This window comes from Aspergillus aculeatinus (genome assembly GCF_003184765.1).
Source record: "Aspergillus aculeatinus CBS 121060 unplaced genomic scaffold BO66scaffold_28, whole genome shotgun sequence".
In the NCBI taxonomy this organism is placed as follows: domain Eukaryota; kingdom Fungi; phylum Ascomycota; class Eurotiomycetes; order Eurotiales; family Aspergillaceae; genus Aspergillus; species Aspergillus aculeatinus.
Window position 1 is genome coordinate 185,700 of NW_020291497.1, and position 25,830 is coordinate 211,529.

At 32.7% G+C, this 25,830-nt stretch overlaps 6 protein-coding genes across 6 annotated transcripts; 1 reads left to right on the plus strand and 5 right to left on the minus strand.

The window, feature by feature from the left end:
* Window positions 1–1,977: 1,977 nt before the first annotated feature.
* Window positions 1,978–10,041, minus strand: BO66DRAFT_439177 (uncharacterized protein; the record flags this gene model as incomplete). Its single annotated transcript, XM_025651136.1, has 2 exons — window positions 1,978–2,618; window positions 9,945–10,041. 2 exons carry the CDS (start codon window positions 10,039–10,041, stop codon window positions 1,978–1,980), a joined length of 738 nt encoding a protein of 245 aa, XP_025503263.1.
* Window positions 10,042–10,283: 242 nt separating this feature from the next.
* BO66DRAFT_471962 (uncharacterized protein) lies at window positions 10,284–11,449 on the plus strand (the record flags this gene model as incomplete). Its single annotated transcript, XM_025652913.1, has 3 exons — window positions 10,284–10,356; window positions 10,542–10,805; window positions 10,864–11,449. 3 exons carry the CDS (start codon window positions 10,284–10,286, stop codon window positions 10,992–10,994), a joined length of 468 nt encoding a protein of 155 aa, XP_025503264.1. The 3' UTR covers window positions 10,995–11,449.
* On the minus strand, window positions 10,937–11,449 carry BO66DRAFT_392416 (uncharacterized protein). The gene has a single exon (XM_025647498.1). It carries the CDS (start codon window positions 11,237–11,239, stop codon window positions 11,042–11,044), a length of 198 nt encoding a protein of 65 aa, XP_025503265.1. The 5' UTR covers window positions 11,240–11,449; the 3' UTR covers window positions 10,937–11,041.
* Window positions 11,450–20,319: 8,870 nt separating this feature from the next.
* Window positions 20,320–21,033, minus strand: BO66DRAFT_402100 (ribonuclease H family protein; the record flags this gene model as incomplete). Its single annotated transcript, XM_025648797.1, has 2 exons — window positions 20,320–20,740; window positions 20,780–21,033. 2 exons carry the CDS (start codon window positions 21,031–21,033, stop codon window positions 20,320–20,322), a joined length of 675 nt encoding a protein of 224 aa, XP_025503266.1.
* Window positions 21,034–22,848: 1,815 nt separating this feature from the next.
* Window positions 22,849–23,582, minus strand: BO66DRAFT_402101 (uncharacterized protein; the record flags this gene model as incomplete). Its single annotated transcript, XM_025648798.1, has 3 exons — window positions 22,849–23,166; window positions 23,401–23,426; window positions 23,537–23,582. The coding sequence occupies 3 exons, from the start codon at window positions 23,580–23,582 to the stop codon at window positions 22,849–22,851; spliced, it is 390 nt and encodes a 129-aa protein (XP_025503267.1).
* A 991-nt stretch (window positions 23,583–24,573) lies between these two features.
* Window positions 24,574–25,667, minus strand: BO66DRAFT_402102 (uncharacterized protein; the record flags this gene model as incomplete). The annotated part of the gene is made up of 4 exons (XM_025648799.1): window positions 24,574–24,745; window positions 24,852–25,225; window positions 25,291–25,431; window positions 25,506–25,667. 4 exons carry the CDS (start codon window positions 25,665–25,667, stop codon window positions 24,574–24,576), a joined length of 849 nt encoding a protein of 282 aa, XP_025503268.1.
* Window positions 25,668–25,830: the final 163 nt, after the last annotated feature.

The following is a 25,830-nucleotide window of genomic DNA, read 5'->3' on the forward strand; positions in this document are numbered from 1 at the left end:
TAAGAATTAGGCTTACTAAATTTTAAAAAAAACCCCCCGAAGTAGAATGGTATTAATTAAATAACCGGCCGGCACTGTCTAATACCGGGACGGAAATACTTTTAATAAACTTTAATTATCTAGCAGGTATTTAACAACCAACTTAAAACTAATATAAATAAGAAAAATCTGATTATTTAATTAAAATATAATATTATAATAGCTAGAAAGTAGTATTAATATAATATAATTTCTGTTTAGTACTTTAAATATTAAAGTAAAAAAATTCAACTAAGTATAAATAAATAATAGAAGTAACTATGACTCTCTTAAAACAGCTAAATATCTTATTATTTAATTAATAATATATATAAATAGATTAATAAGATTTCTATTATTTTTATTTACTATCTAGTAAAACTACAGCTAAAAAAATAGGCTTAATAGAATTAGTAGAGAAAAAAAACTCTATTAAACTTAATTTTAGTTTAATATTATAAAAAAATATATAGCATATAGAATAAATAAAAACTCCGGTATTAATAAAATATTATCATTTTTATTATTTTTTTATTCATTTAATAAAGCAGAACTAGACTTTATTACTTATCTTCTAATATTAAAATCCTTCGCGGGCTGATTCGGGTTAAAGATATTATTAGATAAAAAATTTAGTTAAAATATTATATTTATTAAATTATAATATAAATATTCCAAAAAAACTTATAAAAAATAAAAATCTTTAGTAGAATAAAAAAATAAAAATCTTTTTAATTTTAATTTTTAGTATAAATATAAATTATAAAAATATAGTCTATCGATTCTTTAGTTTCTTAAAATTTAAAATTAGAAATACTAAAAAAATTACTATAAAAATAATTAGCTTATAGCAGCCAAATATTTATAATAATATTATTTTTCAATTTTTTAATATTAGCTTCTTTTATTATACTAAAGTAGAATTTAATAAATATTAAATTATTTATCTACTAATAAAAAATATAAGCTAGGTTTAAACTATTATAAAATAGATTAATTTTATTCTACTAATAAAAATTATTATAATAGTAATTTAATTTAATATAAAAAAAATATTAATTTAGATAATTAATTTTTATAGCTGTTTAAGTAAATAATACTATAATACTATTATTTATTAGATAATAATTAAATATTTTTAAATTAAAATTTATATTAAAATATAATAATATTACTTTAAATATTATAATTAGATATAAATAGATTTTTAAATTATATATCTTAATAAATTAGTAACAGTTTTTAAAAAAAAGCCTCTAATAACCGGCTGGCAGATTATAATATTATTTTATATAAAAATAAATATTCTATAAATAATTAAAATAATTAAACAGATTATATAAGTAATTAAATAATCTTATTATCATAAATTATTAAGTATTAGTTTAATTTTTAACTAGATTTATATTATATATTTTTTACTAATAAGCCCGGTAGTACTAAATAATTAAAAAAGATTTTTTTAAACTATAAATATATATATATATTTAGTATTTTATAATAGTAATAGTCTATTGGTTAGTAGTTATATTTTTTTTTTAAAAAATATATAATAACCAGTTTTACTTATTTTTATATAGATAAAACCCGGCCAGTTAGCTGCTATATTTTAAAAAATCTAATTTATATATAAAAATTTATATTATTTTTATTATAATAAGACTAGTTAACAGATTATATTTTTTTAAAGTAGTCCCGGGTAATAGTAAGATAAATAAAAACAGCTGATTAAACTAATTAGTAAATAGATTAAGTTTATATATATATAAAAAATAGTTTAAAGACTAGTTAATAAATAGATAGCTAGTTAATAGTAAGAATCTAATTTATATATATATAAAAAATAGTTTAAAGGCCAGTTAATAGTTAGATTCCTAAGATCTAATTTATATAGAAAAATAGTCTTTTTAAAAATTATATTTATACTATTAAATATTTATACACCAGTCCCGGGCCCAGCTAAGGCCGGTGATACCCCGAGGGGGGGAGGGCCGGGGGCAGATGAGGCCAGTTAGCGCACCCGGGCGGCGCGGTGTGCGGCCGGGCGGGGGCGGCGGGCCGGGGGCTGGGGGCTGGGGCCGGGGGCGCCCGTTCGGCGGGCAGCCGGGGCTCGCGCCTGCCCCGGGAGTGGCCCCGGGCGGCGGCGAGGTGGGCAGGAGCGGCCGGCCAGGCCAGTTGGCGGGCGGGCGGCCAGTTGGCGGCAGGGCCCAGCTTGTGTGTACACGGGAGGCGGCCCGGAGGCCAGTTGGCGGGCGGGCGGCCAGTTGGCGGCCAGGTCCCCGAGGCCCAGTTTGTATGGGGAAACAGCCCCCCTGGGAATCGCGTTCGCGCCACCGAACGTTTGCACGCCAGCCCCGGGCCCAGCCGAGGCCGGTGGTGACCCGAGGGGGGGGGGGGTGCGCCGGCGGCAGGAGTGGCCAGTTGGCGCCAGCGAGGTGGCCAGTTGGCGGCGTCCTCCGGGGGAGCCCCAGACAGACGGAGGTATATATATCGGTGTTCCGGTCCACCTCCCGGAACATATCCTGGGCGGGCGCCGCGGCGGGCCGCCCGGCTCGCCAGTTGGCGGCCGGGTTCGCCAGTTGGCGGCGGGCCCCAAACGGCTAAGTCCCCGTTCTACGGTATTCGCGGGCCAGTCTGCAAGATCCAGTTTATATAGAAAAACGGCCCGATGTATAGATTATTCTATATAAAACCACCCTCCTAGGAATTATGTTCGTACCACCGAATGTTTGCATACTACTTTCGGGCCTAACTAAGACCGGTAGTATTATATAAAAAATAAAAGATAAGCTTAGCCTACCGAAAGTCTCTGTATTTTTTTCTGCTCGGCAGACTGTGTCTCTGTATCTAGTAATAGTTAGATTCCCTCGAATTGCACCCCGGCCGCGGAGGTATCCGCCTGCTGCAGGCGACGGTCGATTCCTCTCGGGGGCAAGACCTTGTTTAAAATATCCGAAGCCCAGGGGTCTTCTAGCCGCCGGCACCGATGGGGTCTGTAGATTATTAGCCGCTGACCAGTGTTTCCGTTTAGATTCCCGAGAAAAGCTGCTGTATAATATCTGTTGTTTGCTAGTATACTCGCGCGGTTCGGTTTTTTTATCTGAGGTCTGTATACTGCAGCCTGCCAGCACCTATAAAAATATTTTATTAGGATTATCTGTATACAGACCGGTATTCTGGAAAGCTTAGTAGAAGTAATTAAATAGTCGCGCGTGTATTCCCGGTATACCGGGGGTGTTACCACAGCCGGAGTAATTTAAATTATTTAAAAAGATTTATAATATATACTATTTTTCTAGAAGCTTTCGGGCGCGCCTCGGACTCTAATTCAGATATATTTAGCTAAAAACTAAATATCTGGTTAATTCTACTAATAGTTATATACTTGTCTTAAAAATTAAGTTATATATATCTAAATATAAATAATTTATATAATAAATCTATAAATAGCTTATTAAATTAGTTATTATTTATTTAATAGTATCTTACTATATAAATATCTATAATAATTTTAGAGCTAATATATACTAAAAATCTCAACTTTGGAAGGGATATATTTATTAAATAAAAAACTAATATTCTTCGGGGCTTCTTAGTAAATTATAATAATTTAATAAATTATATAGTTTTATATCGGTGATAATTTATTTAAATTTCTATCCTATTAACTTTTAATAATAGAATAGTAGCTTATTATAGTAGCAACAAGTAATAGGAAATTAGGATTTGATTCCGAAAAAAAGTCTAAGAAATAATTACTATATTTAAAAAAGGCAGCAGGCGCGTAAATTATCTAATCCCGATATAAAAAAGTAGTAATAATAAATACTAATATAAAGCTCTTTTAAATCTTATAATTAAAATAAATATAATCTAAATTTTTTAATAAAAAATAATTAAAGAATAAGTTTAATACTAGCAGCCGCGGTAATTCCAGCTCTAATAATATATATTAAAATTATTACAATTAAAAAACTTATAATTAAATCTTAGATTCAGTTAGCCGGTTCATCTTACTACAAGTACTGTCCGGCCGTTTTTTTTTCTAAAAAATTTCATAATCTTTACTGGCTGTGAAGGAAACCAGAACTTTTACTATAAAAAAATTAGAGTATTTAAAGCAGGTCTTTGCTTGAATATATTAGTATAAAATAATAAAATAAAATATATAGTTCTATTTTATTAGTTTCTAGGACTACTATAATAATTAATAGGAATAGTCGGGGGCGTTAATATTCAGCTGTTAGAAATAAAATTTTTAGATTTATTAAAGACTAACTACTGCGAAAGTATTTACTAAGAATATTTTTATTAATTAAAAAATAAAAATTAGAAAATTAAAAATAATCAGATATTATTATAATTTTAACTATAAATTATACCAACTAGGAATTAGATAAGATTCTATAATAAACTACTCGGTATCTTATAAAAAATCAAAGTTTTTAGATTCTAGAAGAAGTATAATTATAAGACTAAAACTTAAAGAAATTAATAGAAGAATATTACTAGGTATAGAGCCTGCGGCTTAATTTAACTTAATATAAAAAAACTTACCAAATCTAGATAAAATAAGAATTAACAGATTAAAAGCTTTTTCTTAATTTTTTAAATAATAGTGTATAGCTGTTTTTAGTTGGTAGAATAATTTATCTACTTAATTATAATAATAAATAAAATCTCGGTTTTTAAATAGCCCGGTTTATATTTGCGGACTGCTAGTTTTTTAAGAAAACTATCAGTTTAAGCCGATAGAAGTATATAGTAATAATAGGTCTGTAATACTTTTAGATATTCTGGACTATATATATACTATACTAATAAAACCAGCGAGTATATTATTTTAGCCGAAAGACCTAAGTAATCTTGTTAAATTCTGTTGTATTAAAAATAGAGTATTATAATTATTATTTTTTAATAAAAAATATTTAATAGATACAAGTTATTAGCTTATACTAATTATATTTTTATTTTTTATATATACTATCTGTTATTACTACCGATTAAATGGCTCGGTAAGATTTTTGGACTGGCTTAAAAAAATTAGTAATAATTTTTTAAAGTCGGAAAACTAGTTAAATCCAGTTATTTAAAGAAAATAAAAGTTGTAATAAGGTTTCTATAGATAAACCTGCGGAAGGATTATTATTAAGTATTAGATTCTTTAAAACCTAATCTTCTATTTATACTTACTATATCTTATTACTTCGGCGGGTCCGCCTTCGGACAGCCCGGGGCCTACCCCTAGAACCACGCCTGCCGGAGATTCTAATAGAATACTATCTAAAAGTATATAGTCTAAGTTAATTAATACTAATTAGTTAAAACTTTTAATAATAGATTTTTTAATTCCGGCATTAATGAAGAATACAGCGAAATATAATAATTGATATAAACTATAAAATTTAGTAAATTATTAAGTTTTTAAATATATATTATGTCCTCTAGTATTCTGAGGAGTATACCTATCCGAGTATTATTTCTTCCCTCTAGCCCCGCTAATTATTAGACTGCGCCCCCCCGGGGGCGGGTTTTAAAAGAAACAGCGGTACTATCCAGTTCTTAAGTATATAGGACTCTATTATCTGTTTTATAAACCCGGCCGGGGCTTATTTTAATCTTTAATCTTCTTAGATTAATCTCGGATTAGGTAGAAATATCCGCTGAATTTAAGTATATTAATAAATAAAAAAAAACTAACTAGAATTATTTTAATAACAGTAAGTAAAATAATAAAAACTTAAATTGAAAAGCTGGCCTCTTCGGAATTTATATTATAATTTATAGAAAATATTTTAAATACAGCTTTTATCTAAGTATTCTAAAATAAATTATTAGAGAAGGTGAGAATCCTATCTTAAATAGAATATTTATATCCGTGTAAAGCTTTTTTAACAAGTTAAATTATTTAAAAATACAGTTTTAAATAAATAATAAATTTTATCTAAAACTAAATACTGGCCGGAGACTGATAGCATATAAATAAAGTAATTAAAAAATAAAAAATACTTTAAAAAAAAGTTAAATAGTATATAAAATTATTAAAAAAAATACTTATAATTAGACTTATTTTTAGAGTTCAGCCGGTACTCGTGCCGGTGTATTTTTCTAAGAGCAGATCAATATTAGCTTAGGCGGCCGGTTAAAGATCTTTAAAATATAGTGCCCCCGGGGTATTTTATAGCCAGAGGTATAATACGGCCAGCCTAAACTAAAAAATATACTTTGGTATAAACACTGGTATAATAATTATAAATACTCTATCTTGAAATATAGATTAAGAAGTCTAATATCTATATAAGTATTCAGATGTTAAACTTATATATATAGTAAAAATAAATAGAGATAAAAGCCTTTTTACAGGGTGTATTATCGACCGATCCTAATATCTTTAAATAGATTTAAGTAAAAATATAAATATGGGGACCTAAAAAATAGTAAACTATATTTAAATAAAATAAAGCCAGAGGAAACTCTAATAAAAACTTATAGTAGTTTTAATATACAAATTAATTGTTAAATTTGGATATAGAAGTAAAAGACTAATTAAACTATCTAGTAGCTGATTTCTACCGAAGTTTTTTTTAAAATAGTAGTAACACGGATTAGTTTTATAAAATAAAATAAATAATTAAAAATCTTAGGATTAAAATAACTTTAATTTATTTTTAAACTTTAAACATATAAAAAGCGCTTGTTGCTTGATTAAATATATATATTAGAATAAAATATTACTAGTAGGCCATTTTTAGTAAACAGAATTAGTAATACAAGATAAATTAAACACAAGATTAAGATACCGAAATATATACTTATTAGATATTATAAAAAATATTAGTTTATTTAGACAGCCGGACGGTGGCTATAGAAGTCGGAATCTACTAAAAAGTATATAATAACTTATAGACTAAATAAACTAGTTCTAAAAATAGATAATATTTAAGTATATTATCTATATCTTATTATTAGAATAGAAATAATACCCTAACAAATAGATAGATATAAGAATTTATAATAAAGTCTTAAAAATAATCCCGGGTTAAATAGCTTTTAATACAGATCTTAGTAGTAGTAGTAAATACTTAAATAAGAACTTTAAAAGCTAAAATAAAAAAAAATTCTATATAAATAATAGTTAGACATAGATTAGTTAATCCTAAGATATAAAAAAATTCTATTTAAAAAACACCCTTGTATGCTGTATATTAAAAGAAAAACTAGTTAATATTCTAATATCTAAATATAAATTCTTTATAATAATATAATTAAATATAAAGATATTAATAGAAGTTCTAAAAAGAGTTTTTTTTCTTTTTAATAGTTTATTACTTTAAAATTAGTTTATTCAAAACTAGAATTCTACAGCTGGTAGAATATTATATTTTTATAATATCTAATACACCCCTAATAATTCTTAAAAATCCACAGAAAAAAATAGTTTTTATAATAAATTATACTTATAATTACAGCAGGTCTTTAAAATAAACAGCTTCTAATTAATAAAATAATACAAATAAAAAAATCGATAAAATAAATCTGTAATTTTAAAATAAGAATTAGCTCTAAGAATCGGGCTTGCTAAACTTTAAAAAAAATCTTTTAAAATAAAATAATATTAACCGAACAACCAGCCGGCACAGCCTAATATTAAAGTAGAAATATTTTTAACAGGCTTTAGCTGTTCGGTGGATGCTTAACAACCAACTTAAAACTAGTATAAATAAAAAGAATCTAACTGTTTAATTAGAATATAATATTATAATAATCAGAAAGTAGTATTAATATAATATAATTTCTATCTAATACTTTAAATATTAAAACAAAAAAATTTAACTAAATATAAATAAATAGTAGAAGTAACTATAATCTTTTTAAAATAACCAAATATCTTATTATCTAATTAATAATATATATAAATAAATTAATAAGATTCCTATTATTCTTATCTATTATTTAGTAAAACTATAGTTAAGAAAACAGACTTAGTAGAGTTAATAGAGAAAAAAAATCCTATTAAATTTAACTCTAATTTAATATTATAAAAAGATATATAAAATATAGAATAAATAAAAACTCCGGCGCCAGTAAAATACTATTATTTTTATTATTTTTTTATTTTTTTTATTTATTTAATAAAGCGGAACTGGACTTTACTATTTATCTTTTAGTATTAAAATCCTTTAAAGACTGATTCGGATTAAAAATATTATTAAATAAAAAGTTTAGTTAGAACAGTATATCTATTAAACTATAATATAAATATTTTAAAAAAAACTTATAGAAAACAGAAATCTTTAATAAAATAAAAAAATAAAAATCTTCTTAATTTTAATTTTCAGTATAAATACAAATCATAAAAATATAATCTATTAATTCTTTAGTTTCTTAAAATTTAAAACTAGAAATACTAGAAAGATTATTATAAAAATAACTAGTTTATAGCAGCTAAATATTTATAATAATATTATTTTTTAATTCTTCGATATCGGCTCTTTTTATTATACTAAAGCAGAATTCGGTAAGTATTAGATTATTTATTTATTAATAAAAAATATAAACTAGATTTAGACTATTATAAGATAGATTAATTTTATTTTACTAATAAAAATTACTATAATAGTAATTTAATTTAATATAAGAAAAACTATTAATTTAGATAATTAATTTTCATAGCTATTTAATCAGATAATACTATAATATTATTATTTATTAGATAATAACTAAATATTTTTAAGTTAGAATCTATATCGGAATATAATAATATTATTCTATATATTATAATTAGATATAAATAAATTTTTAAATTATATATTTTAGTAGACTAGTAATAGTTTTTAAAAAGAAGCCCCCGGTAGCCGGCTGATAAATTATAATATTATTTTATATAAAAATAAATCCTTTATAAATAATTAAAATAATTACATAAATTATATAAATAATTAAATAGTCTTATTATTATAAATTATTAAATATTAATTTAATTCTTAGTTAGATTTATATTATATATGTTCTATTAATAGACCTAGTAGTACCGGATAGTTAAAAAAAACCCCCCCAGACCGCAGGTGTATATATACCCGGCGTTCTATAATAATAGTAGTCTACTAATTAACAGCTGTATCTTTTTTTTAAAAATATATAACAGCCGGCTTTATTTATTTTTATATAAATAAAATCTGGCCAGTTAGCTGCTGTATTTTAAAAAATCTAACTTATATATAAAAATCCGTATTATTTTTATTATAATAAAACTAGTTAGTAGATTATATTTTTTTAGAATAGCCCCGGGCAGTAATAAAATAAATAAAAACAGCCGGCTAAACTAGTTAATAGATAGATTTAGCTTATATATATATAAAAAACAGCCCGGAGACTAGTTAATAAATAGACAGCTAGTTAGCAGCAGAAACCCAATTTATATATATATAAAAAATAGTCTAAAGACTAGTTAGCAGCCAGATTTCTAAAATCTAATTTATATAAAAAAATAATCTTTTTAAAAATTATATTTATACTACTAAATATTTATACGCCAGCCCCGGGCCCAGCCGAGGCCGGTGGTACCCCGAGGGAAGAAGGGCCGGGGGCGGATGGGGCCAGTTAGCGCGCCCGGGCGGCGCGGTGTGCGGCCGGGCGGGGGCGGCGGCGAGGTTGAATTGAATTGAATTAAATTGAATTTATCATACACGCATATGTCAGCCCTAATGGCCGAGTGGCGGCAGGTCCCAGTCCCACGGGTGGGCAAGCCGCAGGGGCGCTAAAATTATATACAAAATAGAGGTTTTGGCCAGTTGGCCACCCCTTTCCTTTGAAATTTCAACCCTCACGTAGTCCTTCTCTTTATAGAAGTCCCACGTAGTTTCCTTCCCTGCGTAGCGAACTGGCGAAGTTGATGGCCTCCGGGCATACTTTACCTCTATACCTACCTTGCGGCGTTTTTCTCCTCCCACCGGCTGCCACCGCATCCGCCAGTTGCCACGCAGTTTGACAGGCGCCTTGACGGCCTGTCATGTGACCAGCCATGGGTGCCTAAGGCACCCATGGCCCTATATATGTACATAGTCCAGAGTGAAGGCCCTGCGGGCCTTCCTCTTCCCTTTTTTCCCCAAGAATGGAATTCTTGCCTGGTTGATTGATTGATTGATTGATTATATCCATTATACTCAGGTGCGGCCCTGTACAGGGCCATGTCTGAGTGGCTAAGGGCGCTGGCAAACTATATACAGGCAGGATTCCCTCTTCTAGACCAGTTGGCAACTCTAGATATGTCAGCCAACTGGCTTCTTCTACAACAGCCGGCTCTTCCAGTTCCCAATTCATGTGTATACGGGTCGATTCGTGCGGCGAGATAGGCCTTCGTGGATGAAATTCTCCGTGGGTGGCATCATCTAACGCCGCCAACTGGCCCCCTTCTACTGCCAACTGGGTCCTCCAGTTCGAGCTGGCTTTCCTAGCTCCAATTCACGTGTGTGGGTCGATCTGTGCGGCGGTGGGCCCCTAAAACCACTAACTAGCTTTCGTAGTTCTTCTCCCACGCTCCCTGCCTGCCTTCGCTCGCCGCACTCCGTTAGCGAGCCCGGGAGCCCATGCCGGGTTAATCGCGCGCGGCGTCCTTCGCCAGTTCGCAGTCTCCCCGGCTAACTGGCTCCCTTGTCTCCGCCGGTTGCTGTCGCCTCGGGCCGGTATAGGAAGTGTCGATGCTCCAGCCTTCGGTTCCGTTGGCCGGCTGGTTACCGGGGGTCGCCGGTTGGCCTGCGGGCCCTGCTGCGAACTGGCGGGTGTCGCCGGTTGCCGGGCCAAATGGTCGATTGGTGGGATAATTAACAAGATATTAGTGATCAGCAGGTGCTGTTAGAGCGCTCCCCGGGACGCGCCGAGCTCCCGGAGGCCGTAGCATGTCCGCTTCACCGGAGGACCCTGCCTCGGAGCCTGCCTCCGGCATCAATGCCACCACCGGTGCCGTTGATAGCAGATAAAACAGCCGGCCAGTTACCAGAAGGAATATGGTTGTTTGCTTTACCCACTACAGCTCGGTAAGCGCCTCCGCCAGTGTTTGTAGGGGGCCAGGGTTAGAGTCTCCGCCAGCCCTCCAAAGAGCCCTATAGCAAGAACAGTTCAGAAGAACATGGTGCACGGTCTCCGGGGCCTCCCCGCAGAAGCAGCCCGGATTGTCTGTCCGTTTAATAAAGACAAGGAAGCTGTTAAAGCCTATCTTACCCATACAAGCTTGGAACAGGGCTGCTTCCTGGGGGCAACTCAGTTTATCATACCGTCGAAGACCTTTAGCCCCCTCCAGCTCCGGCACCCACTGCCGAAGAAAGTTACCGTATATCAATTATTACCAGTTCGTCTGCCAAGCCTATTTACCGGTTGTCTTGATCCAAGCCTCCAGAAAAGATTTTAGGATCGTCCCCGCCTTATCTTAGGCCCGCAGCGGCGGACCACGGGGACCAGATTTTTTCTTCCTCCACCCTGCAGCCCGCTTGGCTATTTCGTCGGCGTACTCGTTTCCTGGAACGCCCACATGCGCGGGCACCTAAAAAAAGATGAGATCTCCGGTTCCGGGGGCGTTGGCACTAAGCTAGCGCCTCTAATTAATTAAATCGATGATTTTTCTTACTAAATACTGCCCCAACACTAGCCCCGGGTTCTTCAGCGCCTGAAGAGTGCTCTGGTAGTCGGTGAATATTTCTAAAAGACCCCAAAGAATCGAATTGTCCCTCGCCATTCGAAGGGCGAGAATAATATTAGCTAGCTCTGCCACCAGCACCATACACTCCCGCTCCGTTCTCATATAAGCTATAAAAACCACCGGGGGGTTAAGGACCACCGCAGCGGTATTAATTTACTTCATCGGATTAGTATCAGCCAGCAGCCCGGATCCGTCGGTATAAATTCTTACAGTAGTTGGGGCTGCAGTTATGCGGATAAAGTATATTATCAGAGCCTTCTCCTTGGTGATACTGATTACTACTTCCAGGGGGTGCCACCACGGAGGGGCTGCGAAAAAAAGTCTCTGTTCTACTATAACAAATTCGACGTCGGTGCTAAGCTCCAGATCCTTCTCCGCAGATTCCAGGGGCGATCGAAGAACCGGGTTGCAGTAGAATATTCGCCGGTTAGCAAAATAAATGTATAGCGGGAAGGTAGCCAGCCGGAGAAAAACCTACAGGCGGGCTCGGTAAAAATACTCCAGGGTGGGTAGTAGCTGGAGTTTAGTATTAAAAATATTAATATCTACCAGACGGAAGCCTCCGGATATAACCTTGCCCGTGCGGCGTTAGATTTTATTAAGTATACGGATCTGCCGGTTATATTACTTAGTACAGCCGCGGGTCCGGGGGGCGTGCTAGACTAATACAGCGTATATTATAACGGGGACAATACAGACAGTATAAAAAAGGCGTCGCTCGGTAAGAATAAGCCTCTAATTAGACCCTCTCAGGGTCCTAATAGTCTGTAGGGCCTTCGAGGCGCGGGCCTCTGCATGCCGGAGGTGGGTATTAAACATAAAATATTTGTCAAGCAGCACCCCGAGGAGTCGGGCTTGGCGTTCTTCTTTAATAAGTCTACCCCCCCTAAGGTCCAGCGCAGTGGGCGTTTCGGGCTTCAGGGGGAGTCCGGCCGGTTAATGTTCAATCGCGGGCCCAACTGGTGAGCCCGGGGATTCTTGCCTGGTTGATTCATCTTCTTTTTATAGCCTTACACTAATTCCATTCTTCTCTTATTAATCTTTTATCTTTTTTATCCTCTTTAATCTCTTTCTATTATTAAGAATCTGTTTTTTTTCTAATTCAGATCCTAACTGCTGCTGTTATTAATTACAGCTACTAAAAAGCTTATTATTAATAAGCTTTTTATTACTTTATTTAGATAATTTCTACTTTTTATTCCTACTCTCTAATCCTATTAGTTATTTTATTAATTTAATTAATTCTATTAATTTTTTAATATAATCTAAAGATATTAGATTTTTAGTTTTAGAAAATATAAAATATTTTTATCTTCCGACTAATATTTTTTTATTATAGAATAAAAAAATTACCAAAAAACTAAACCACACCCGGTAATAAATCTAAATAAATAAAAATTCTAGTTTTTTCAAATTATTATAAAAAAATATATTATTACTCCCGCTGCTAAGCTATAAAAATAAAAAATCTAAATAATCTGGTTTTTTTTAATATTAATAAAATATTTAAGTTTTTATAATAATCTAAAGTTAGTAAAATCAATATACTTAACAAAGTCTTAAATATCTTTAACGATTTTTATTTAAAAAAACTTATTTATTTTTATTAGAAAAAATAAAATAATCTATATAAATTTCTTATTACTAACAGTAGTTTATTTTATCTGTTCTTCTTCTTTTTCTTTAAGCTCGAGCCCGAGCCTGAGTCTAAGTTTAAATCTAAGCCTAAGCCCAAGCCTAAGTCTATATTAAAATGTAAATTATTTTATACAAATTCTAATTATACTGCTACTATTATAGCTGCCGCTGCTACTATTATTATATAATATTTTTATATTATTTATTTTTAGCAGTCTCTTAAAAGTAATTTAACTAATATATATAATTTATAAAAATTTATACTTTTAGAAAAGCTAAAAAAAAATCTATTTATATTTCTAACTAAGCAAAGCTAAATATAATATATATTAAATTAAATAAAAAAATCTATTTTTTTAATAATATAGTAGATAGCTATTTATAGTCCGAACATCAGATTTACCAGTCTACTTAAAAAAATCAAGTATTATTTTAGTATTTATTTTATAACTAATATAGTTAATTAAAAACTAGTCTTAGTAGCTTAAAAATCTAGTAAAATAATTATTATATATTATTATTATATTCTTAATCTTTTTAATAAAGCTGAAATTTTTAAACCTAAGTATATATAGAAGTATTTTACTATACTTAATTCTATAATAATTATTTTTTATATATTAAATAGTATATTTATATAAAAAATATACTTAATAATACTTATTATATAAAAAAAATTAAATAAAAATCTTCTTCTACTATTCTTATAACTAGTTTATTTAAATTATAAAAAAATTAGTTTTTATAGTTAAGTCTAGAGTCTTATTAGTTCTTCTAGTATTAAGCCTATTTATAAATCCTAATATTAAATTTAATATTATTACTATTAAACTATAGAACTAATTTAGTATCTAATTTATCTCCTAGAATTAGCCCCCGAGACTTATTATAGAAAAATAAATAATATTAATATATTAATTCTACTATTTTAATTACTAAGACTCCGGCTATTATATAAATAATATATATTATTTTAATAAAATCTGCTATAACTATAGTATTTATAAAATTACTGCTGATGGTTTTAAAAATCTGTCTTTTTTTTATTAAATCTATTATTAAAAAAAATAAAAGAATAATTTCTTACTAAAAATATAATAAAAAACCTTTTTTTAAAGACTTAATTATTTTAGATATTTCTATTTTTATATTATATAGTTCTTTTTATAGTTGTTATTCTTTTTCTTTTTCTTTTTTTTTTATTTTTTAGTTTATTAATTAACTAATCAGCTAAATCTTTACTGGTTAATCAGCCAGTTATTAATTTGCTGGTTAGTTTTTTAGTTATTTTTAATAAAAAGCAATCTGTTTTTAAATTATATTTTATTTTTATAGTATATATAAACTAGAAAACTGTTTATATTTTAATTAATAATAAAAATAAAATAAATTTTTTTAATAAATCTTTTATATATAGACTATAGCTGTGTATTTATAAATTAGTCAAATCTATTTTTTTATTTCTTACTAACAGCTTTTTATATATTTTATTAACAGAGAGTATTCCATATATTCTAACTATTAGTAATTATTTAGAATAATTATTCTATTATCTAACTAATCTTTTCTGATAGAAGTTAATTCTAAGTAATTTATAATTCTATATTTATAATTCTTATATTAATTATATTAAGCAAATAGTTGCTTTTAATTTATTTTAGTATTTTATAAAAAACTATTTTAAATATATAAGATCTTATATAATTAAAATTATCATTTATAGTAGTTTTTTATTTCTTTATTTCTTTTATATTACCACCAGCTTCTCGCCGGTTAACCTTACTAATTTACTGATTAGCTCCGTTAATTTACCAGCTAGTTTACTAGTTCATATTAATTTTATAAATATATCTACTTTTTATTATATAGTTATATAATCTAACTATTATAACTTTATATTAATATTTTATATATATAAAATCTTTTTTTATTTTAAAATCTTTTTTTATTTTATAACTATTAAAGTGGTTCAGCCTAACAACTATAATATATTTATAAAAAACAAATCTAAATATATTTATAAGCAGCTGAAGATAAAAATCTCTTCTAAATATTATAATATAATTAATATTTTTATAAAGCAGAATATTAATATTTTATTATTATATTATTTTAAAAACTATAAAATCTATTTATTTAGTAATACTAAGTCTTTATTTACCCGAAACTACTATTTAATATTTAAACAAAAACTAAATATAATTAAAAAATATTTTAATAAAAATCTAAATAAGAATTTTATTTATTTGAATTTTTTTCCGGTAGTAGCCCCGGTTCTATTTATATATAAGCCTAGCAGGAATCTTTATGTATATATAAACTACTATATATTAAATAAGATTATTATTAAAAACTATTATTTTATTCTATTAATTAATAAGATTTTAAACTAGTTAAATAAGATTATAGTTTTTACTAAATTTAATATAATCTATATATTCAACCAGCTTTATATTAAAAAAAACTAGAAGTAGCTAATTATATTTAATACTTAATATAAATAGTTTAAATATCTGGTTATATTTTTTAGTCTTTATAATATATCTGCCATTTTCTAAAGCTTTATTAATAAAGCTATATTTAACTTTTTAAATATATTTTATACTATATATTTAAATAATATACTTATCTACAGCTAGATATAATAGAAATATATTTAATATATTCTTAAAATATTCTATTAATTATTAGACTATAAACTACAGCTTAATATTAATAAATATATATTTTATATTATTAAAATACTTTATCTTAGTCTGATTATTAGTACTAATAATATCTATATAAATCTGGCTAAAATTAAAGCTATGAGTAACTAGTAAATATTTTATATAATTAAAAATATATAAATTTTTATAGATTTTATAAACTTTTATTACTATTTTATTTTAAACTTCAGCAACCGATTATATCTATTTACTAATATAATTAAAAAAAATAAAACTTATTTTATTTACTCCGGGATAAAGAAGATCTGCTACCGCCTATATTATTAAATAAATAAAATATAAAAGATTTTTAAAAATTTAAAATAGAACTTTACTAAAGTCCTAGTTTTAGCTTACTTTAATTCTAATTTAAAAATATAAATAAAAATTAATTTTTTAGATTTTATATCTACGGGTATATTTTTATAAATATATAATAATATGCTTTAATCTATGGTCTTTTTTTTAAAGCAGATATTCTTTATTAAACTAAATTATATAATTTATAATAAAAAACTTTTTATTATTATTTAGTATTTTAAAACCTGGCGGCCTAAATTTATAAATATTCTATTAAATAAGCTGATTAAGATTTATACTAACTATTATAATTTATAATATCTTATAATAATTGAGTAGTTAAATTATTATTAAATCTATTAGATTAAATTTTTTTCTGAGTTTAACTTTAAGATTATATATTATTTAGAAAAATAAAATATAAAATTAGATATTCTTATTTAATAGTTATAGAATCTATTAAAAAATATAAATAATAACCACAAATACAAGCAGTTTTAGATTTTATTATAAAATTATTAATTAAATAAAAATCTATAAAAATTTTTTATTAGTATATTTACAGCTAACTTAATATTTAATAGCTAGTTTAAATTTTAGACATCTTTTATTATTCCTATTATTAAAATTTCTAAAATCTAGATATCTTTTATTATTCCTACTATTAAAATCTTTAAAATTTAGATATTTTTTATTATTCTTATTATTAAAATTTCTAAAATTCCTGGGATTTTTACTAAGCCTACCGCCGAAGCTGTTTTTAAGAATAAGTTCTTATTTAAAATTTTAATTAATATAGTTTATTATAATAATATAATAATTAAAATAATTATTAAAACTAAAAAATAGACTATATTAGCTATCTTCTAATACTATTTAGACTAATATTAAGCTTAATATAAAAAAACTTATTCTTTATAATAATTATTTTTAATTATAAAATTATTTTTTTATATCTAAAAACCAGCTTCTTCAGCTATAAATTATATAATTATATTATATCCAACTAGTTACCGGCTATTCCGGGTCTAAAATTATATATTATATTATAGTCTAAGACTATTTTTAGCCGTATATATATAATAATATTAATTAGTTTATTAGTATTTATTTAATCTACTATTAAACTAAAATTATAAATTAGAAGTATAATTTATTTTAACTACTTCCGGTACCGGCCTGTATATAACTAAAACTAATAATAAATTATATTAAAAAGCTTTCTATTTATACCTACAGCAGCTATATTTATTATTATATATTAATAATAATTAACTAATTAACTGAATATTATTTTTTTAAGCTATTATAAAATAAGTTTATAAAAAATTTATAAAAACTATATACTATCAGATATTTTTTAAATATAAATTATTAATTTTAATTATTTTTAATTATAATAATATTTTTATTAATTACTTTTAGTCTTACTATTATAAATATTATAGTATTAAGTAATATTTTTTTATATATTATTCTAAAATTAATAATTAAAATAAAAATATTATCTATTATTTAAAAAACTATTTATAAATATTTATTAATTTTATTTAGAATAACTAAATAAACTTTTTTTTTATATCTAGTTAGCTGTTAATAACTATATTAACTAGTTAATTAATATAATATTATTTTTTATTAACTAAAGCTATTATTTTTAAATTAAATTAAATTTTTAAAAATCTTCGGGGGTTCTTAGTATCTAAATATTTTTACTACTAATAAATTAATTAAATATACTAAGAATATAATCTGGTTTCTGTAAGATTAGTTTATTTAAATATAGATTATATATATTAAATAAATTAACCGACAGTATTAGCTATATTCTAAGTTTTATATTAAAAATTATATATTTATTAGTATTTATTATTTTTAATTATATTAAAAAAGCTAGTTATTTATTTTAAAATATTTTAAACTATAAGTAATTATATATATAATTAATTATAAAGTTTATAAACTAGTCTTATCCGAATATATAAAAACTTTAAGATTTTATTTAATATTTTATTTTTAAAAATTAGTATTTATTTTATTAAATCTATATTCTAAATAAACTAAAAACTCTAAAAATCCTATTATAATTCTAAATATAAATAATAAAATATAAAAAAAATAAACTATTTGAAAAATTATAAACTACTGTTATATTTATTATAGCTTATAATATAAAAATCTTATTTAAAAAATTTTAAAATAATTAAAATATTAATCTGCTATAGTAAATATAATATAATTTTAAAAATATATTATTAAAAATTATTATATTTTATAATTAATATTTAAATAAACTACTATTTTCAGATTTTTTTATTTAATTAACTACTTCTGTTAGTTTATAATCAGCTAATTTAAAAATAATTAAAAATAATTTAAATATATTTATTTATAATTTATTAAGCGGTTAAGATTTTCTACTAATTTACTATTTAAATCTATTAATTAGCTAGGATTCTTTATTAGTTTATTATTTTAATATACTAATCAGCTAATATTCTTCGCTAGTTTACCATCCTACTCCATTTACCGGCTAATATTCTCTGCTAGTTTACCGCGCTGGTCCGCCAACCGGCTAAGATTTTCCGCCAGTTTACTTAATTCAACCAACTAGCTGAGCAAGCTGCTATTAGTACTAACAGCCATCTATCTACATAGGCTTTAAAAATCCTAAGTAATCTTTATAATAATTTATAATCTATTCTTCTTAATTCTATAATTAGTTAGTTATATTAATCGGTCTAGTTTTCTAGCCAGTTCGCCCGTTTATATTAACTAATAAAAAATTATAGTTAACTAACTATTTCTACAGCCGACGGCTAAGAAATATATTATCTAATTAGAAATTTTTTCTATTTTTAAAATAGATTCTTTAAATTAAACCAACTAACTAAAAATTTATTTTAATTATAGTATTAGTTATTAATTCTTCTATCTCTACTTTTTTTAATTATTATAGTTCAGCTAACTAGCTAATTAGATACTAATATATTATATAAATTAGTCTATTTATAAAAAAAAATAATAATAAATATTTTAACAGCTTGTTATATAATTAGTTATAGATATCTAAGGTATTTATAGCCCTATATATATATATAATCTAGAGTAAAGGCCCTGCGGGCCTTTCTCTTCCCTTTTTTCTCCAAGAATGGAATTCTTACCTGGTTGATTCATCTTCTTTTCGTAGCCTCACACAGTTCAGTGCCCAGGTCCGTTATCAGTATTCTTCACCGGTTGGCCCGAGGGTCTCCGGATGTCATGGCCTCGATATGACGAATAAAAGCTTGCTGTTCGAAGAAAGCCAGTTGGTTACTGGCTAGGCGAGTAGCCGGGTGACACACGGGCTGGTTGGCAGTTGGCAGCCTGCCCGCGTGCCGGTGGCGGTCACGTCTCAGTGGATGTAGCGTTAAGGACGACGTCGGTCAGGCTTTGGAATTGACCCAGAAGCCTTGTATACAGTATAAAGCGGATCGTTTGCTTTACTATCTTCTCTCCGAAGAGACGCCGGAAGTCAGTAAGTTTTTTTCTAGCCCACAGGGTGCTTCAGCAAAGAGAGTTATGCCTCGGGCATTCGATAAGGACGTGTTCAACCGATTGGAACCCCCACCCGCAGGAGCACGCGGTTGATTCGGCGGCTCTGATAGTGCCCAGGTAAGTACTTAGGGTAATTTTGCCAGTTAGCATCTGGATTAGCACCGAGGACCATGCCCGGTGGAGGCCTGTGTGCAGACTGAGGGTACGCTTGCTCTCCGCCGCGTCGGTGAGAATACGGCGGGTGTGGAAGCTATATGGGTTGCCTGCCCAGTTGGCCTTTTATTGCCGGTTGGCTAAGTTCCGGAGGCGTTGAAGCACGGCGGAGATTAGTATGGAGGATACCGGTTGGCCGGCGGCCCGAGCGGCTGCTGTTTTGGTATGTTGGTCGGCCAGTTCGTTGCCCGGTATGTTTTTGTAGCCCGGGAGCTACTGGAGGCGTATCTGCCAACCGGCCTCCGGCATGCGGTCGAGCCGGTTGACCACTCTTTTAATAATTGCCTGGCCCGATTGGCGCCGGGGCTCAGCGCAGGCCCGTATAGCTGCTTGGTTATCGGTGAGAACTACTACTAACTTAGACTTGGGAGTAGCCAGGGTCGACACCACCCGGGGAACAGTGTTTCTGTGGATGGGCGTGTCGGGCTCCTCTTCAGCGAGGACCAGGGCGAGTTTGATGCTAGTTAGTTCCGTAGAGTATACTGTGTGGGTGTCCTCTCGGCTAACCGGCATGATTTGGTTCTTATTGCGGATTACTGCTGCAGCGCCGATGCCATCGGAGTGGCCGCTGCCGTCGGTGTACGCGGGGAGAACGGTGGGGGATAGAAGAGTATATTTTCGAAGGGCTTTCTTCCTGGAGTCGGCGATATTAATAGCGGGGGGCTGCTACTACGGTGGAACTAGTATCGGTTCGACGGTTTCGATGGGCACCGGAATGCCCGGGTTAAGCCCGAGGTCTCGGGCCAGTCGGTGTTTCAGGCGGTTCAGCGGTGATATGGCCGGATCGGTTTCCGGGCCACCGGGACGGCGTCTGTTGGGGTGGGCCCGTCGGATTGGGAGTAGGGCTCGGTGGTAGAACGGTGATGCTATAACCCGGAGGCAGGCGTCCTCGGTGGCTCGCTTAATCAGAATCTGCGGTGGCGGCATGTTAAGGCATATCTTGACAGGCGCCTTGACGGCCTGTTATGTGACCAGGCATGGGTGCCTAAGGCACCCATGGCTCTATATATGTATATAGTCCAGAGTGAAGGCCCGCAGGGCCTTCCTCTTCCCGTTTTTCCCCAAGAATGGAATTCTTGCCTGGTTGATTTATGTCCTTTTCGTAGCCTCACATATCTCGAGGGCAGCCCGGGCGGTGGTGCGGAAGGCCCCGGCCACTCGGCATAGGGCTCTGTGTTGGATACTCTCGAAGCGCTTCGTGATATCGGTAGCGGTCTTCTGGTGGCCCCTGGCGCCGCGGATAATCTATGTGGAGCACCCGAACAGCAGTTGGGGGATCAGAACGGCGGTGTATATTCGGCGTAGGTTGGCGGTTGGTACTCTCCAGGTAGAGCCTGTAATTGATGAAAGCGCGGCTGTCAGCCGGGTAGCTTTAGTTTTTAGTTGGGCGAGGTGGGCGGTTTCCGCCAGTTCCGGGTCTAAGAAGACCCCGAGGTAGCGGAGGCTCTATACCGGTTTAACTATTACTTCTGTAATAATTAAGGGCTCGTCTAGCCGTATAGTGGAGGGTGTTTCCGTGCGCGGGAGGCCCCTCGCTATATTAATTAAGCTGTACTTCGATGGTGAGAATACTAAGGCGTACTGGCGTTGCTAGACTTCGGCGTGGCGGTGGAGCCTTTGTAGATGGATGTAGTTCTTAAGAACAGTGTCCCCTTATATCAGCATGCAGACGTTGTTTATATAGCCAACAATTAGGATACAGCCGTCTACGGAGGGCAGTTTAAGAAGGTCGGTGTTATAAAATAGATAAAGAATAGGTGAGAGCGGCGAGCTTTGGGCGATATCCACGGCTATGTTTTTTTTCTTTATAATTTTCTTCTATATGGCGATGGCGGTTCGCCGGTTGGCGAGGAAGGAAGCAGTTTAGTTGACTATTTTAGCCGGCACGCGGCGTTTTCGTAGGTTGTAGAGAAGACGTCGGTGTATTATGTTGTTATAGGCCTTCTGGGTATTAACTGCCAGTAAACTAGCTACTGAATAGTCAGTTCGCCACGCGGTGTGGATTTGTTTAAGAATTAGATACAGAGTGTGGTCGCAGGACCTTTTTCGGTGCCTATTTATGTGGTGCTCCGGGAGCAGCCCGAGGACTTTTATTATATAGCTAATTCGGAAGGCGATGATTGATTTAAGGGTCTTGCCCAGCGTATTAAGTAGAGCAATAGATTAATAGTTTTTAGGTATGGTATAATTATTTTTACCCGGCTTGTAAATAACTATGGTGGTCGACCGGCGGAAGTGCTGGGGGCAATAGCTTATATTCAGATATATGTTGAAGATATTGGTTAATCGATGCTTAATAAAAGAAAAAACTTGCTGAAGAGCCAGGTTAGACAGCCTGTCGGGACTGGGAGTTTTTCTGGGTGCGGCTTGCCGAACTGTATGGTATATCTCGTCTAGGGTCACCCGGGGTGCTTTGTACGGCTTGGGGTACTTATAGCTGTTAATATTGGTAAGGTCTGCTGTGCCGACGGCTGGGAATAAGGTCTGTTGAAAGAGTTCGGCTTTAGCTTCGGGTTTTTCTACTAGTTCTCCGGTTGGCGACTGTAGTACGGGTATAAATGTAGGCCTCGGGTCCCCGCGTATACGGGCCCAGCGGGCTAGTTTCTAAAATCTCTTAATAAAGTGTCTTCTATCTTCTACTTTTTCTCGATGTATCTGTTTTTTCTATTTAGCAGTTTATTAATATAGTGCGTTGCGGGCTCGGCTGTAGGTCTTTTAGTCCGCCCGGCGGCCGGACTTAGTCTACTGCTTTGTTTGCTGCATGCGGTGCTTCAGTTTCTTTATTTTCTCCGTATAACCGGGCTTGGAGTATTCGGTGATGGTCTTCTTCGGCATGGCGGTTTCGGCAGCGGTAGTCAGGGCCTCGACGAGGTCTTCCACCGCTGCATTGATGGTAATCGGTCTGGCCAGTTGGCCGATTATTGGTTGTAGCTGGTTGGCCAGTTCGCTGCGATAGGCTTGCCAGTCGGTGTTGGCCCAGTCCCACCTCTTCACCGCGGGGGCAGGGGCAGGGCTGAAGTTAAACACGGTGTGTATCGGTATGTGATTAATCCTGATCCACTAGTTTTTCTGTGGACTGTAGTAGCTGAGGTGTTTTTTAAGCCACTGCGTGGCCTATGTCAGATCGATGGTGGTACGGGTACTGTTTTTTTTATATATGACTGCTTTCTCCGGTAGGAGCAGTTCGAGGTCTTTGTCGGTAGTAATATTAAGTAGTTGGATGGTTGTATTGCTGGTGTGGGTATAGCCCGGCGGATTCTAAAGCGGATAATATAGATTAAAATCTTTGAGAACTATATGCTTGTTCGGCTCCCGCAGGGCTGCAGAAAGTAGATTAAGTACTGGATTTGTTTTTTTTTACAGAGATCTTCGTCTTCGGGTTCGGGCGTTGGCTCGGGCCCGTCGGTTTTGTGTTGGTTGTTGTTCTTACCGGGCTGGTATATATTATAAATGTGGACGCAGCCCTCCCCCGGCATCTGTAGTATGAGAATGCTGAGAAACCGGGATTAATATCGGACTGCCCACGTCTTCGGATTAATATACCTGTTTATAAAGAAGCAGATCCGCGAAGTAAGTCCCGTACTCGGTGTTGGTTTTATTACCAAATAAAAATGCTCCTCTAGGGCCTGGGAGTATATAGTTATCTGGCTGCTGTAGTGGTTTATCCAAAGCTTTTAGATAGTAATAAGTTTTGTGTTCCGCATTCTCTTCTTACTGAGAAGATGTGTTATAATACTATTAGATTTCTAATAGTTTGTCTGTATAATTTTAAGCTGCTTGTAATAGCTATTTATTGCTTGCGGTTGGGGTGGATTCGGTGGCGTCCGGAGCAAGAATACTAAGCTTATTATTATTACTCTTGTTCGGGACGGTGAACTGGTTTTGCCGGTTGCTTCGGTATTAGATCACGGGCTTGGATATGTTTATAATATTATCGAGGCTGAGAACCGAAGCTGTTTTGGTTGGCGGTGCCGGGGTGTTGCCGATAGACGGGCTCCGGCTGTAGGTATCAACCTCTATAATCTTTTAATTATTCTTTTTATGGCGGTGCTTTAGCTGCTTACCGCGATTGTTCTCAGTTACGGCTTTAACTTCTACGGTTGGTGTTATCGGTTTTTTGGTCGGTTTGCAGCTCTTACTGCGAGCAGCTGCAGTTTGGGTTATTATAGAGCGGCCACGGGCGTGTTGCAATTAGATAAGCTTAGGGCTGGCCTCGGGCTCGGGGACGGTTTAAACAGTAATATTACTGTTACTGATAGGGAGTTCAACGTATAATACGGGGGCATTTAGTCGGTGTTACTGGATAGCCTCTAATCGATTCTTTTTCTTAGTATAGATATGGTTAAAAGTAAAGTGCTTCAGCCCGTAGTTTGCGCACTTGGTATGTATCTTGTTGTTTCTGAATGTGTAGTTCGTTGATTCGTACGAGCCGGTGTAGTACACGCAGGCCCGGTTTTTCCGACAGTATTACTTAATATGGCTGTATTTCTGGTATTTAAAGTACTGTAAAAGCTGCTGATTGCGGTTGTAGTAGCCGGTGTTAAAATATTTGCCGTCAAGTACGAAGCCTCCGCGGAGGAGGATATTCACCGCATTCGGACTGTCTACTTCGACAATCAGCGTGGAGGGCTTGCCCTCCCTGGTAACGGTCTTCCATGGCCGCACCCAGCCGAACAGAAAAAGGAATCGTATTAGCGTTCCACAAATCGTCGACAGCGGGGGGAGATGAGTTTCGTGTCACACACAAACTCCCGCTCAGGAAGACAAGCAAGATTGAGATCCTCTGGCTGAAACCTGCGTGGATTTTCCAAATGAGCGGACCTGGTAGGGCGAGGATGCAGATGTCCGTGACGAAGTTCGGAACCCCATTGCCGATCAACGCGGCTTTGAGGTCTATGCAGTGACCAGCCAGGGGGGTATTGTACGCTTTCTCCAGGGGCGTGCACTGAAAGATGGCGACAAGGTCGACGGATATGACCCAGGCGACAGTGATGGTAGCGAGGAGGATGCCCGCGACGCGGATGAGACGGACTGGAAAGATGCGATGATACATCAGAAGAACGGAGATTTTGATGATGCCGACCGTGGTGATGTAGAGAGGCTCGAATGCGTATAGGAGCTGTGTTGTACAGGACACGTCAACGATCACGCGAACTAGGTGACATGAAAATACAATGATCGTACCTGGGAGAAAATGAGAAGATCGGCCGGTGGAATGCGGGACGTGTGGCGGCCCATCCCATAGTGAATACCTAGGCAGACACCGTCAGTATGGTTCAGCTCATTGCAGTTGTGGGAATTGGCCCAGACAGGCGAGGTTGACAGCTGCAATCACTATCACAAAGACCTAATGCACATTAGCCAATAACCGCGTGAAAACGGAAAGAGATGGCAGATACCAATCCGACAATGAGCGTGTAATCATCGGGGCCTAGCCGTACACGCTTCCTACCCCGAGCTAGCAGTCGGAGGAAGACAAAAAAGATGGCCAGAGCCGTAACTATGATAGTTGTCACCGTTTGATGAGGCTGGGTCGACTGGCGCGGGTCGACAAAAGCCATGACAACGGTGTGGATGCCATTGGAGCCTGGAGGAACACACTCGATTTATGCCAGCGGGCAGACAGGGATCAGAAGAAAAGGGGAGTGAGCAGACAAAGAAAGATGATAACTGGAGTAGACTAGCTAGGTAGCTCCCTAATAGGCTAGCAGGTACGTAGGTAGG